This window comes from Anabrus simplex, chromosome 2 (genome assembly GCF_040414725.1).
Source record: "Anabrus simplex isolate iqAnaSimp1 chromosome 2, ASM4041472v1, whole genome shotgun sequence".
Taxonomy (NCBI): Eukaryota; Metazoa; Arthropoda; class Insecta; order Orthoptera; family Tettigoniidae; genus Anabrus; species Anabrus simplex.
Genome location: NC_090266.1, coordinates 767,494,171 through 767,508,053, shown reverse-complemented (window position 1 = coordinate 767,508,053; position 13,883 = coordinate 767,494,171). Strand labels below are relative to the sequence as shown.

The 13,883-nt window shown below is 37.9% G+C and overlaps 1 protein-coding gene across 1 annotated transcript in view; it reads left to right on the top strand.

Moving 5' to 3' along the window:
- MAN1 (LEM domain-containing inner nuclear membrane protein MAN1) overlaps positions 1–13,883 on the top strand; it is a 245,323-nt gene that overhangs the window by 122,622 nt on the left and 108,818 nt on the right. The window contains exon 3 of the mRNA XM_067140044.2: positions 5,527–5,764. Coding sequence (XP_066996145.2) covers positions 5,527–5,764 — 238 coding nt within the window. The remainder of the gene's footprint in view (positions 1–5,526; positions 5,765–13,883) is intronic.

The window sequence follows — 13,883 nt, the reverse complement described above, 5'->3', positions numbered from 1 at the left end:
CTGTTTCACTGAATTTTGTCACAGTGAGTTGTTTTTTGCTCCACATAATGATGTAAATATTGTATATTGTGCTCATTTTTTTCCGTCTAGGCTCTCTTTTTGTTTTTTTCATTTGTTCCTTCATTACGTGTTTTGGCATTTTTTAACTTGTATTATGTAAATTATTTCAAACCCCCCCCATTTTGCACTGAAGATAACTCAAATGAGCCGAAACATGTTAATATGATATATTGAATTAGGAGGATACACTCATTTTTTTCAATTTTGTAAGATTTAAACCGTCAATACGGAATGATTCTAATATCTTGTAATAATAAAAGTACTATTATGACGGACCGTTGTCCTGGATTTTTAACCCTTTAGACAACAAGCATCATCGATTCAGGATTGTGCTTTGGAAGCAGTCCCTTGGTCAGTAGTATAGTTTCTGGGAAGGTGAGGCATTGCTGGTCGGATCCACTGATTGTTTTAAATTCATATTCATCCATTCATTCTTCATCATCACATTTTGAATTCTGGTCAGTGGATGAATTTGGACTTTTAAATTGGCATTGTATTTTGTCTCATTTCTTATCATTAGGGGCCAATGACCAAGATGTTAGGCCCCTTTAAACAGCAAGCATCATTATCATGAAACATACATGTGGGGCGGTAGATGTGCTCGGCTGGGGCTCCGATAGCGCAGAAGCCTTCTCACAGCGCTCAGTCACCTTAGCTTTCAAACGCTCTTAACGCACGAGTTTGGTCATTTTGATTTTTTTATTCTCAAAAACTGCTCTATTCGTGCGTTTTCCATACCAGTAATTTCAAAACAATTTTTTGTCCATATGTTGCAATATTTTACGAAAGGAAGGCATTTTTTGATCTTCACACCACAATTTTCTCATTCTTTTTTGCCATACATATGTAGAACCAACTGAGATGAATCATACTTCACCTTGCACGATGTGCTGCAACATCAGAATCCAGAGCTTCACTATTTGTTACCTGTACAACATGGCAATTTTCATGCTTCAAGATGGCAGCACTGTTGCATCACCCAATGACATCATGCCAAGGTCAGGCTCTTGTTGCTAGGTTTATTGGGCCATCCTCTTTAAAATGGGATATTGAACACTGTCGTCGCATGTGCTGTCTAGAAATTATTTTGATTATAAAAGTGTCCCAATTATAACAGTAACCCGTCCAAGTTCAATTTTGAAAGTATAGACATATTCTATGTCAAAAATTGCTATATGTTGGCTTGTAACAGTTTTTATCTAACCTTTTATCTAACATGTCATTTGGCCTCTGTTTATCACGAAATATCTTCAACGTCCTCCTCTGCGAACCATGTGACCTTGCCGCGGTGGGGAGGCTTGCGTGTCCCAATGATGCAGATAGCCGAGCCGCAGGTGCAACCATATCGGATGGGTATCTGTTGAGAGACCAGACTAACGAATGGTTCATCGAAAGGGGGGTAGCAGCCTTTCGGTTGTTGCAAGGGCGGCAGTCTAGATGATTGACTGATACGGCCTTGTAATAATACTCAACATGGCTTAGCTGTGTTGATACTGCTACACGGCTGAAAGCAACGGGAAACTACAGCCGTAACCACCTCCCGAGGACATGCAGCTCTCTCTGTATGAAAGATGTACTGATGATGGCTTCCTCCCGGGTAAAATATTCCGGAGGTAAACTAGTCCCCCATTCGGATCTCCGGGTGGGGACTACACGAGAGGGGGCGATCATCAGGAAGATGGATACTGACTTTCTGCGAGTCGGAGCGTGGAATGTTAGGAGTTGGAATCGTTGTGGTAGGTTAGAGAATCTGAAAAGGGAGATGGATAGGCTAAAGTTAGATGTAGTTGGTATAAGTGAAGTACGTTGGCAGGAAGAACAGGATTTTTGGTCAGGCGACTACCAAATTATCAACACGAAATCAAACAGGGGTAATGCAGGAGTTGGTTTAATAATGAATAAGAAAATAGGGCAGCGGATAAGCTACTACGACCAGCATAGTGAAAGAATTATTGTCGCCAAGATAGACACCAAACCAATGCCCACCACAATAGTGCAGGTCTATATGCCTACTAGTTCAGCGGATGATGAAGAAATTGAAAGAATATATGAGGAGATAGAAGATTTAATACAATATGTCAAAGGTGACGAGAATCTAATTGTGATGGGAGACTGGAACGCAGTGGTAGGCCAAGGAAGAGAAGGTAGCACAGTAGGAGAATTTGGATTGGGACAAAGGAACGAAAGAGGAAGTCGGCTGGTTGAATTCTGCACTGACCATAATTTAGTCCTCGCCAATACTTGGTTCAAACACCACAAACGACGGCTGTATACGTGGACGAGACCTGGAGACACTGGAAGGTATCAAATAGACTTCATTATGATTAGGCAGAGATTCAGAAACCAGGTGTTGGATTGCAAAACTTTCCCAGGAGCAGACGTGGACTCTGACCACAACTTGTTGGTCATGAAATGCCATCTGAAGTTGAAGAAATTGAAGAAAGGAAAGAATGCAAAAAGATGGGATCTAGACAAGTTGAAAGAAAAGAGTGTGATGGATCGTTTCAAGGAACATGTTGCACAAGGACTAAATGAAAAGGCCGAAAGAAACACAGTAGAGGAAGAGTGGAGAGTCATGAAAAATGAAGTCAGTAGGGCTGCTGAAGAAATGTTAGGAAGAAAGAAAAGATCAACTAAGAATCAGTGGATAACTCAGGAGATACTAGACCTGATTGATGAACGACGAAAATACAAGAATGCTAGAAATGAAGAGGGCAGAAAAGAATACAGGCGATTAAAGAATCAAGTGGATAGAAAGTGCAAGGTAGCTAAGGAAGAATGGCTGAAGGAGAAGTGCAAGGATGTTGAAGGCTGTATGGTCCTGGGAAAGGTAGATGCTGCATACAGGAAAATCAAGGAAACCTTTGGAGAAAGGAAATCTAGGTGCATGAATATTAAGAGCTCAGATGGAAAGCCACTTCTAAGGAAAGAAGACAAAGCAGAAAGATCGCAGGAGCATATCCAACAGTTGTATCAAGGTAACGATGTAGATAATTTCGTTCTGGAACATGAAGAGGCTGTTGATGCTGATGAAATGGGAGACCCAATTTTGAGGTCAGAGTTTGACAGAGCTGTGAGTGACCTAAATAGGAACAAGGCACCTGGAATTGATGATAATCCCTCTGAATTACTGACTGCCTTAGGAGAAACCAGCATGGTAAGGTTATTTCATTTAGTGTGCAAGATGTATGAGACAGGAGAAGTCCCATCCGATTTTCGGCAGAATGTTGTTATACCTATTCCCAAGAAAGCCGGTGCTGACAGGTGTGAAAACTACCGCACTATTAGTTTAGTATCTCATGCCTGCAAAATTTTAACACGTATTATTTACAGAAGAATGGAAAAACAAGTTGAAGCTGAGTTGGGGGAAGATCAATTTGGCTTCAGAAGAAATGTAGGAACACGTGAAGCAATCCTGACTTTACGTCTGATCTTAGAGGATCGAATCAAGAAGGACAAGCCCACGTACATGGCATTCGTAGATCTAGAAAAGGCATTCGATAATGTTGATTGGACCAGGCTATTTATGATTCTGAAGATGATAGGGATCAGATACCGAGAACGAAGAATTATCTACAACCTGTATAAAAATCAGTCTGCAGTGATAAGAATCGAGGGCTTTGAAAAAGAAGCAGCAATCCAGAAAGGAGTGAGGCAAGGCTGCAGTTTGTCCCCTCTCCTTTTCAATGTTTACATAGAACAGGCAGTAAAGGAAATCAAAGAGAAATTTGGAAAGGGAATCACAGTCCAAGGAGAGGAAATCAAAACCTTGAGATTTGCCGATGATATTGTTATTTTATCTGAGACTGCAGAAGATCTCGAGAAGTTGCTGAATGGTATGGATGAAGTCTTAGGTAAGGAGTACAAGATGAAAATAAATAAGTCCAAAACAAAAGTAATGGAGTGCAGTCGAACGAAGGCAGGTGATATAGGAAATATTAGATTAGGAAACGAAGTCTTAAAGGAAGTAGATGAATATTGTTACTTGGGTAGTAAAATAACCAACGATGGCAGAAGTAAGGAGGACATAAAATGCAGACTAGCACAAGCAAGGAAGAGCTTTCTTAAGAAAAGAAATTTGCTCACTTCAGACATTGATATCGGAATTAGAAAGATGTTTTTGAAGACTTTTGTGTGGAGCGTGGCATTGTATGGAAGTGAAACATGGACGATAACTAGCTCAGAAAGAAAGAGAATAGAAGCTTTTGAAATGTGGTGTTATAGAAGAATGCTGAAGGTGAGATGGATAGATCGAATCATGAATGAAGAGATACTGAATCGAATTGGTGAGAGGAGATCGATTTGGCTAAATTTGACGAGAAGAAGATATAGAATGATAGGACACATCTTAAGACACCCAGGACTTGTTCAGTTGGTTTTTGAAGGAAGTGTAGGTGGCAAGAACGGTAGGGGTAGACCAAGGTATGAATATGACAAACAGATTAGAGCAGATGTAGGATGCAATAGTTACGTAGAAATGAAAAGGTTAGCACAGGATAGGGTGGCATGGAGAGCTGCATCAAACCAGTCTATGGACTGATGACTCAAACAACAACATCTTCAACATCAAAATTCACAAATTTTATGAACTACTTAATCTTCAAACAACTTTATGTGGTGTCCTGTCAAGGAGGACTTATTTTCATCCAGCTTCTTTTACAACCGATTGTCTCAGACAGAAAATTTAAAAACAGAAGACTGTGTAAAAGGAAAAGTACTTATATGCATGGTGTATCCGTGATGTTACAGACTTTCAGGGATGATGGAGGACAGAAAATGGATCAGTTTGAGTTAAGGAACCGTAGTCCGCAAACGTTCGAGTCAAAAGTTATTAATAATCCAAGTTGTTCAATGTCCGTTCATTCTTATCAGGTGCCGGGGTGTCAGAATTTAGACCCGCAGTTGTTTTTTAATGTGCCGGAAGCCAATGACATGGTGTTGTTACTTTTAAAAACCCTTAAAAGTCACCGACATCAGTCGGGTTTGAACCCTTTAACTTGAAATTAGTAGACCAATTCCATATCCACTACACCACTGCAGCCGGCAGTCAAAAGTTAAAGCAAGAATTGGCCTGATACCTCCGAATGTACTGTACACTACATGTGCTAAGGGTACAATAGGGAGAGACAATCCCGATGAGCAGAAGAGTAGAATTTTTCTTAATTTTTGACTCAATCTTTTCTGGAATATGGCTCCTTATCTCAAATTGATCCATTTGCCATCCTCCATCATCCCTGAAAGTTTGAAACATCATCATGGATACATCCTGTATGTTGTGTTATACTACCCAGTGATTAGATCTTTTGCATATATACGGTGTACATTAAAATTCACCTTTGAACCAATAAAGTAAAATTTCATTGGTAATCTATAGTGTTACCCTGTTTTGATTATAATTTTTATGTTATTTATCATTTGTATTTTAGTGGTATTGAAGATCTATTGATTTGACATTTGATGTTTCAGGGACCTTCCGAGGCCAGAGAGAGTTTCAAAAATTTAAAAATTGTTCTGTTATCCAATCCTTCATGGGCAGTTAGTGTATCAGATTGTAGTACTGAACAACTGTCCTATACTAGTGCATACGAGAGAGAACTGATGGAAAAAGGAGGCCTTACTCTTCGTAACCCTGTGATACCTTTTGGTTGTCAACTTAAACAGCTGGTCTTCAGATTGGCCAGATGGGCATCTTTTCTTATGACAAGTAAGATTAAGAAATTATTTTCATCTTTTGCTAATAGCATGTCGTAGTTTAACCTTCTTATTTCTTCTAGAGAAAGTTAGGATATCATTCTTAATAAAATTAGTCCATGTTAAAACTGGTTAAGTTATGCATTTGTGCTGTGCTTTATGAGTTACATTGTTACTCTTATACACATGAGGTGTGTTCGTAAAATAAAGATACAGTATCCCACAAGAATTAAAATATTCAACTACAAGACTAGCACTGAGATTTACTTTTAAGATAAATTTATACACAGTTACCACTGGGGTTATACAATTTTGGGCGATAGCTACATTTTTAGCTCTATTTTTAAAACAACAAACATTTTAGCATTTTCAAAAGCAATTTGTTGACTTTTTCCTCCTTTTTCTCTTTTTTTACCAAGATTACTTTTACTGTAGTAAAAACATAGCAAAATGCATTTCGCTGATCTTTATTGTACAATTTTCTTTTCCAGTCTGTGGGTTGAAGATCCTTCATCTAAATGAAAACATTCAAAAGTCAACAAATTCTAAAATAATAAATAAGAATTTAACATTTTATAGCATAAATGTTATCACAAGTTTTTTTTAAAATTGCAAATAGAAGTGAAAGTACATGTTTGTGGCACTTCTTAGTTAAATCAGTTACATGAAATACTTTCTAGTAGCACTTGTTCTAAATTTCAACCTGTAGTTATAACTACTAAGTATAGAAATACTGAAAACTTCAGTATAATTAAACCTTTGCATAATTTATTTTCCTCGAGACTGTATTCATTGGCACTTCTTGCACAAGCCAAAATATCTTTGTCATTCAGTAAATGCAGAACACTTCTTCAAATATGCTGTAATCTGCTTCTTTGCTCATTCAAAGATCAGGCTGTTTCTTATTGTGAATAGCGACTCTATATGCATATACAGTCATTATAATATTGTGGAACATTTGTACCAATGACAATAGCACGAAAATTAGTTCAGATAGAAAAAAAGAGAGATTTGTGGGACAAATGACGTCCTGCGCGGGACATTTTTAAAAACATCTTCAAATGCGGGATGGTTGATCACCGTAGTTACCACTGATGTCCAAACACTTGTTAATCTCATAATCAGCGTCTGTATCCATCAGTCCTATAGGCCTGCTACCAACCCTTTGAAGGGCCTCATATCCTATTCTTTCACTTCATTATTTTCAAACCTTTTGACATTGAGAATTTTTTAAGAATTTTTTTATAACTGTTCATTTCTTAAGTCTGACAAAACTAATTTTGAATAAATAAATTTATGAACTACCTGAAAAAGAAAACATATGTTAACAGTATTATACCTGAAAAACAAACAACTTAATTAAAATAGAATGACATGTTTTGTTCTGAAATTACATCATCAGATTCTATCAGATTACTCTCACAAGAGAATTAGCACAACTTGCGATCGCAATTGCAGGTGATTTGTGGTTCGTATGAGTATGTGTGAGGTGCTGATTACAACACTGTATAACTTAAGTCCCATTGCCAATTACACTGTAAGTTACGAAGATTCGCTATTCCGCTCCAAGTGGACCATATCTAACATGATATCGTGGCTTTAGTAACTTTAGACACCGTAAACATTTTCTCTAGCTACTTTAGTTATTTTACGTTTATGCTATGGTCGACATGCTGCGCTGGGTCCAAGGTCACCCGACACAGTTGCCAATGCGACATCTAGGGGAACCAGACAGACATTCCGCATAAGAGCAAGGAAGGTAGTATAATAGGGACCTCTGTCTGTGTTGTATCTGCTTTGACCGTTCATAAAGTTCCTTCTGTTTGTGGTGTTTCCAATTTCGTAGCGAGTCACTGTCACCGTAAACGCGTGATAATGAATACTGCCAATATAGTTAGTATAATTGTTAGCCATTACAAACACAAACGAAGATCCAGGGAAATTACGGTAAGTGAGAGAAATAATAACATGTAAAGTGAGAGAAATGCAGCTGCATGCATAATCAATGTGATAAAAGAAACAGTGGCACACAATGGTAATAATATACATCAAGGAAATACAATAGATTATATTCAAGAATATGAATACTCAGAGGAAGACATATCTGATTGTGGAAACATTATGGATGATCCAGAACCTAACTGTGAGCAAGAGTCGTTAATAAAATGTGATGGAAGCCCATTGTCTGCGTATCTGCCAAGCCCGAATGGAAATTCTAAGTTCCCATGGAGAGAATTAGATATTTTTCCACCAATAGAGCATATCAAAAATCAGATCAAAAATTAGATGTATGGCTGGTTAATAGAGCAAATGCCTGAAAAGCCATACATCTAATTTTTGATCTGATTTCTGCCAAGCCCACCGGAGAGGAAGAGGTGGGATGCTGTATCTTTTGAAAAGGCAAAGGAGATAATTTCATTCCAAGATTCTGGGAAAACTAAACGATTAAGCTGCAATACAGTACAGAAACGATATCGTACGGTGCAAGACGTACATCATCTACGATATTTATGTCACGTAGTAGAAAAAGGGAAGCTAGGCCAGCGCTGAAAACTTCCCCTGCTTGACGATTATGTAGCTGAAAAATTCAGGGTGGCGAGAACTGTTCTAGGTGCTAATGTTCACAACAGGTATATTCGTGCTTGGGTTTTAGAAAAGGCTCGAGAAATAGAACTGACTCGATTCACGGGATCTATCCATGGATGGGTTGCATGGTTTAAACAGGGACACCATCTTGGTTCACGGGCAATAACAAAATGTGTAACCACTAAAGCCTGGAATACAGATGGTGACATGAAGGAACAATGTGACGAGTTTCGCAAAGAGGTAATGTAATTAATGAATACCATGGAACGTACACAGATTTAAAATACTGATCAAAGTGGTATATACCGAGCTCGATAGCTGCAGTCGCTTAAGTGTGGCCAGTATCCAGTATTCGGGAGATAGTAGGTTCGAATCCCACTGTCGGCAGCCCTGAAAATGGTTTTCCGTGGTTTCCCATTTTCACACTAGGCAAATGCTGGGGCTGTACCTTAATTAAGCCACGGCCGCTTCCTTCCCACTCCTAACCCCTTCCTGTCCCATCGTCGCCATAAGACATATCTGTGTCGGTGCGACGTAAAGCAACTAGCAAAAAAAAAAAAAATGGTATACAAAAAGAACTTCACTCATCGCGAACTCTGCATTACATGGGAGAGAAGTCGGTAAGAAGTTCGATGCGGAGTGATCACGAAACAACTCATTCTTACACCATCCAACCTGTTACTTCGGCAAGTGGATACGTGTTCCCACATTGCTGGTTATTTACCAGGAACCTAATGATCAGTTTGGAGTGCGAGTAGCGCAACACATGCTGAAACCACAAATCCGGTTCAAGTTCCTTCAAAGTTCGGCCTAATCACGAAACAAATCATGACGCAATTCTTTCAAAATGTCTACTTCCCATATGCAGCACAAGAGTCTCTTCTTCTGGTTGATTCCCTCGGAACATATCATGACAGAACGCATATCGATGCTGTCAGACCTCAAAATATGGTGTATACAGTCAAGACCATCCCTCCTGTGTGTACACCTTACATTCAGCCGCTTGATGTGCTATTCTTCTGACAGTTCAAGGCGGTGCTGAAGCGGATTGAAGATCACATTATCCTTAACGACTATCAGTTCACACCATCGTTGAGGGATTCCATTTCGTTGCTGTTGTGCATTCTAGACAATCAGTTCTGTTCTCCAGTCTTCGCTGACTTTGTTCAGTACTCCTGGACTGTAGTTGGATATGATGACTTCAGACCAGAGAGGTTTCAATCACCACCCGAACATATTTTTGATGTTCAAAAGCAGTGTGACTCGGAAGACTGCTTATTGCAAGCATTCATGAAGTGTTCCTACTGTGATAAGCAACTCTGTTTTCGGCACTTTATGCTCTGTGGACATGCTCTTCCTCGTAATCTTTTGCCAAGAGCTACCAACAACCCATATTTTGAACTCGGTGCCTGAACATGCGCATGATTGTAAAGTGCAGTGTAATTGTCGATGGCACATATTGTGCGCATATTTGTAATGTACATGTAAAACCCTTAAATACAAAGCAGAAAGTTTTTGCAATTGCGGTCACAAGTTGTGCTAACTCCCTTGTCAGAATATTTAGAAATGTACAAACGTTTATGTAAATTCTGTTTAAAGAGAAGTGTGGACTTTATTGAGATAAATTCCAATTTTCATGTTTTTAAAGATTACTGATTTCCTTTGCAGATTTTTTGGGATCAGCAACTGATTACTTTGAAATTATTTTATCTTCCTGTGTGGTTGTTTTCCAAGGCCAACGCAACCTGGGTTTGTTATGTACACTTCTTTCTTGTTGTTGGCGTCGACTCCATACATGTACCAGCTGTTGGGATCTCCCAAAATCTCTAGCAGCACTACATGGCATTTTCCTTATTTTACGGCATTTAAGCCAACCTGTCTTAGATCAACAGAATATTCCTTCTGCTTTTTTTCTCCAGCAACGGAAGTATGGGAAAGGGCTAGGAATGGGAAGGTAGCAGCGATGGTCTTAATTAAGGTACAGCCCCAGCATGTGCCTGCTGTGCCTATACATAAACAGTGCTAACAAGAAACTACCTAGCTACAAAATACGTTTGAGCACAACTGTATTTGACACCCAGTGTAGTTGTTGGGAAGATTACAAGTACTGATAAGAATGGGTAGGTCAGGGGACCTCGATAACTTCGAACATGGACTAGTTGTTACCTGTTGCAGCAGTAACAAATGTCAGGAACATTTCAACCCCCTTCTCAAGCATTCCAAGTTAACTAACTACTGGTGACTTTATTGTGAAATGGAAATATAAAGGTAAAACCACTACAAAATCCCAGCTGTATAGACTGTGTGCAGTAGCAAACAAGGAGCATCAAGCATTGAAGAAACTGGAGAAATTGGTGGTATAAATCACCAGACATAGAGTGGAACAATCACTTTCTGTTGTGCTTTTAATTGTCCAGCCAGCATAGTACGGGCGCATCCAGGTTTAAGAGGACTGTGGTTCGGTGATTGACCAACTGTTCATTAGTGATGAGAATCACACTACTCTGGCAGTCCATTGGCAGTGTTTGGTTGTGGCAAATGTTAGGAAAACTATACTTGGTGGCATGTGTAATGCCAACAGTGAAATTTTTGATGAGTTGTTCATAACAGACAATGAAATTTTTGAAGTGGTATTGCAATTTGCAATTTGGGAGTATTCTTCATAGAATGAAATAGGCCCCCTTATAAAACAGACAAAATAAATTCAGAATGGTACAAAGATATTTTGACCAAATAGGCAATAAAAGTTTGAATAACCTGACAAGAAAATATAATCCAAAGAAATTCCAAAGTTCCCATTTCTTTTTCTTTAAAGCTTGTCCATCTTAACACATCTGAAACACAACGGATACTGTATCATCACAAGAGTTCTTAATCATGACGACTTCTAAGAAAGGGTGAACTTTACCCAAACTTTTGCCAGAAATATCATAAATCATGGCTTATAACAGACATAGCCATGTCCACTGACTGAATACCCCTGGGAAATCACTACACATGTAATCACGTAACCAGGCTTTGGATATTAATACATTTAAAAATTCCAAAATATGCACTAATAAGTGTCAAAATATGCACTAAGAATGTTGAAATATGCATTTGAAAAACATACATCTAATTTTGGTTAGCAATAAATTTATATCATAAAAATAAATGTTACACTTCAAGCATTGTTAAAATAAAAACCGTTTACGTACCATACCACAATGAAATGCTCCAGTTTCTTAGTGAAATTCACAAGTCTTAATTACACTTAATCACAGCATAATGCAACAGGTGCTTGAAAACAAACTTGTGCCTCTTTTCACTTAAAATGGTTTTGTAATCTCTCTACATCACATGCCACAATTGGAGCATACTCCTGCTTAACAAAATCAGAGACTTCCAGTATCGATTTCTTTGGCTTGTAAATTGATTTGTTAGGTTCATTATGGATCGTTCAACTTCTTCAACAATTCTGGTACTAACTGTCAAGTGACAGTTATTCTTCCTGTAATTTCTTGATGGCTAAATGTATGCACATCAAATTGGAATGAATTAATTTATATTGCTCACGAACATCATCTTTGCTGAAGACCGCTTGTGCTACTTTAATAGAAGCAGTTCCTTCAGAACTGAGGCCTTCAACTACCTCCTTTAATACTTAAAAATAATTGGCCTAATAAGCAGCAGCTTTGAGCCACATTCCCACCTAGTATGAATTGGTGAAGGCAGGAGCAGCACATTACCAACTATATTCAAAAACATACTCTTGCAACGTGTAGCCTTCGAAAACTCCTCCAGAAACTGAATTACGTTCTTATTGTTTAACGTAACCAGTGGTATGTTTGCCGAGACAAACACTTTATCATACCAATATAGTTCGTCTGTTATTGGACATAATAAATTTTTCCTGCTAACTCATTTCTGGTGGGCAGTGTTTCGCCCCATTGAGCGAATTTGGGCTCATCAGTTGGTAAATAGCGCACCTGCCAAGACGCATGGCTAGTGCATACTGTGGAGGCCACTTGGAGCCACCGGCAGTGCCAATAATGGACCAACTATAATGGTATTATAAATTTACTCATTTGGGAAAAGGTTCCCTATGGGAATCAACATCTAATCAACAAATACTTTACACAAGTCTTCATTGAATTTACTTCATGTTGGTCCAGGTGTGAATAAAGCTGTGGTTACAAGAGACTGATATTTTTATTTCAAGTTTACTGTTGCACATATAACGTGCAGCATCAGTGCAGGCCATGAGAACATGAACATAAAGAATTGCGATGGCCACCAAAAAAAAATGCACCAACTGTTGAATGATTCACCCTCTTGTTAGGTATCACATCCATAGTTGGTAGATATGATTTGTCTCTCTCCTATTTTTCTCTACCAAAATTCTAAACACATAGTTAATTACAGTTATTTGATCCACGTCTGTTGTTTTATCTAACGAGAACCAAATATATTTTCCATCAACCTTTTCCCTTAGTTTACCTATCACCTTTAAAGCCCAGGACATAATTCTTCATAATTGTTGATTCATCTGGGAAACTGAACTAAATTCTTATTGTTGAGTGATTTCATGTCAGATTGTACAGGGAAATTTACCGTAGATTTTCCTGGAAAAAACTGGAAAAATATATATATTAGACGAATATATCATTTGTGTTCAGAAATAATTTTTTTTGTCTTCTCTTGATTTTTTAAAATGGTACAGCCCTGTGAAAAAAGTATATTTTGTAAATAACTCTTAGTACAGTAGAGAACTAAAAAAAGAATGAATAAACTAAAAGTACTGGAGACCTGGCAGATTTGTTTTACTTTAAAGCTCCCTTTTAGTATGTTTAAACTTAGCTGACACACTAATGGGCTTTCCTCTAACTTGCAAATTTAAGAAAATACAAAAATGTTAGATTTTTCCTAATGTCAAAAGTTTTGTTTTCAATTTGAAAAGTCACAGAATGCTAACTTTCCTGTTATCTTACCACATACAACTGTTCTAATTATTAACAATGTCTTCTCTGCTCCATCTATCTGTATTATGTAAATATTCATTAATAATAGTTTTTTTAAAATCACATTTTTATCATTCTTTACTAATTATTTACTCGAAAACCCCCATCACAAAACTTATGAGAATTGCACAGTATATTTTTTGGTTATTGTGTTAGTAGTTGGTGCAGTCAAGAGTGGGCAAGTTTTTTGTGTGTAAAGTGTTCAACATTCTGCATTTGTATTATTTAATTTCAGTAGAAATTCACTAACTGCATCTCATTTTAAAAACTGCTTTCAGCTTCATGAGCTTCGAAAACACTGTACAGAAAATAAGACAAGAAAATGAGTATTTTCAGTCACAGGGCATGTGATGGGATAGGAGGGCTCTGTAAACATCTTGCAGCAAAATTTAATCTGCAGCATGAAGCTGTTGATGCTATAAGTAATGCTATTGGATTTGTACAGACCACATCAAAATTACAACAAAAGATTAAACTCTTATTTCTAAATAAAAGTACAGATGGGGAATTCCATTTACAAAAGAGACAAGAGTGGTGTGGTATGAA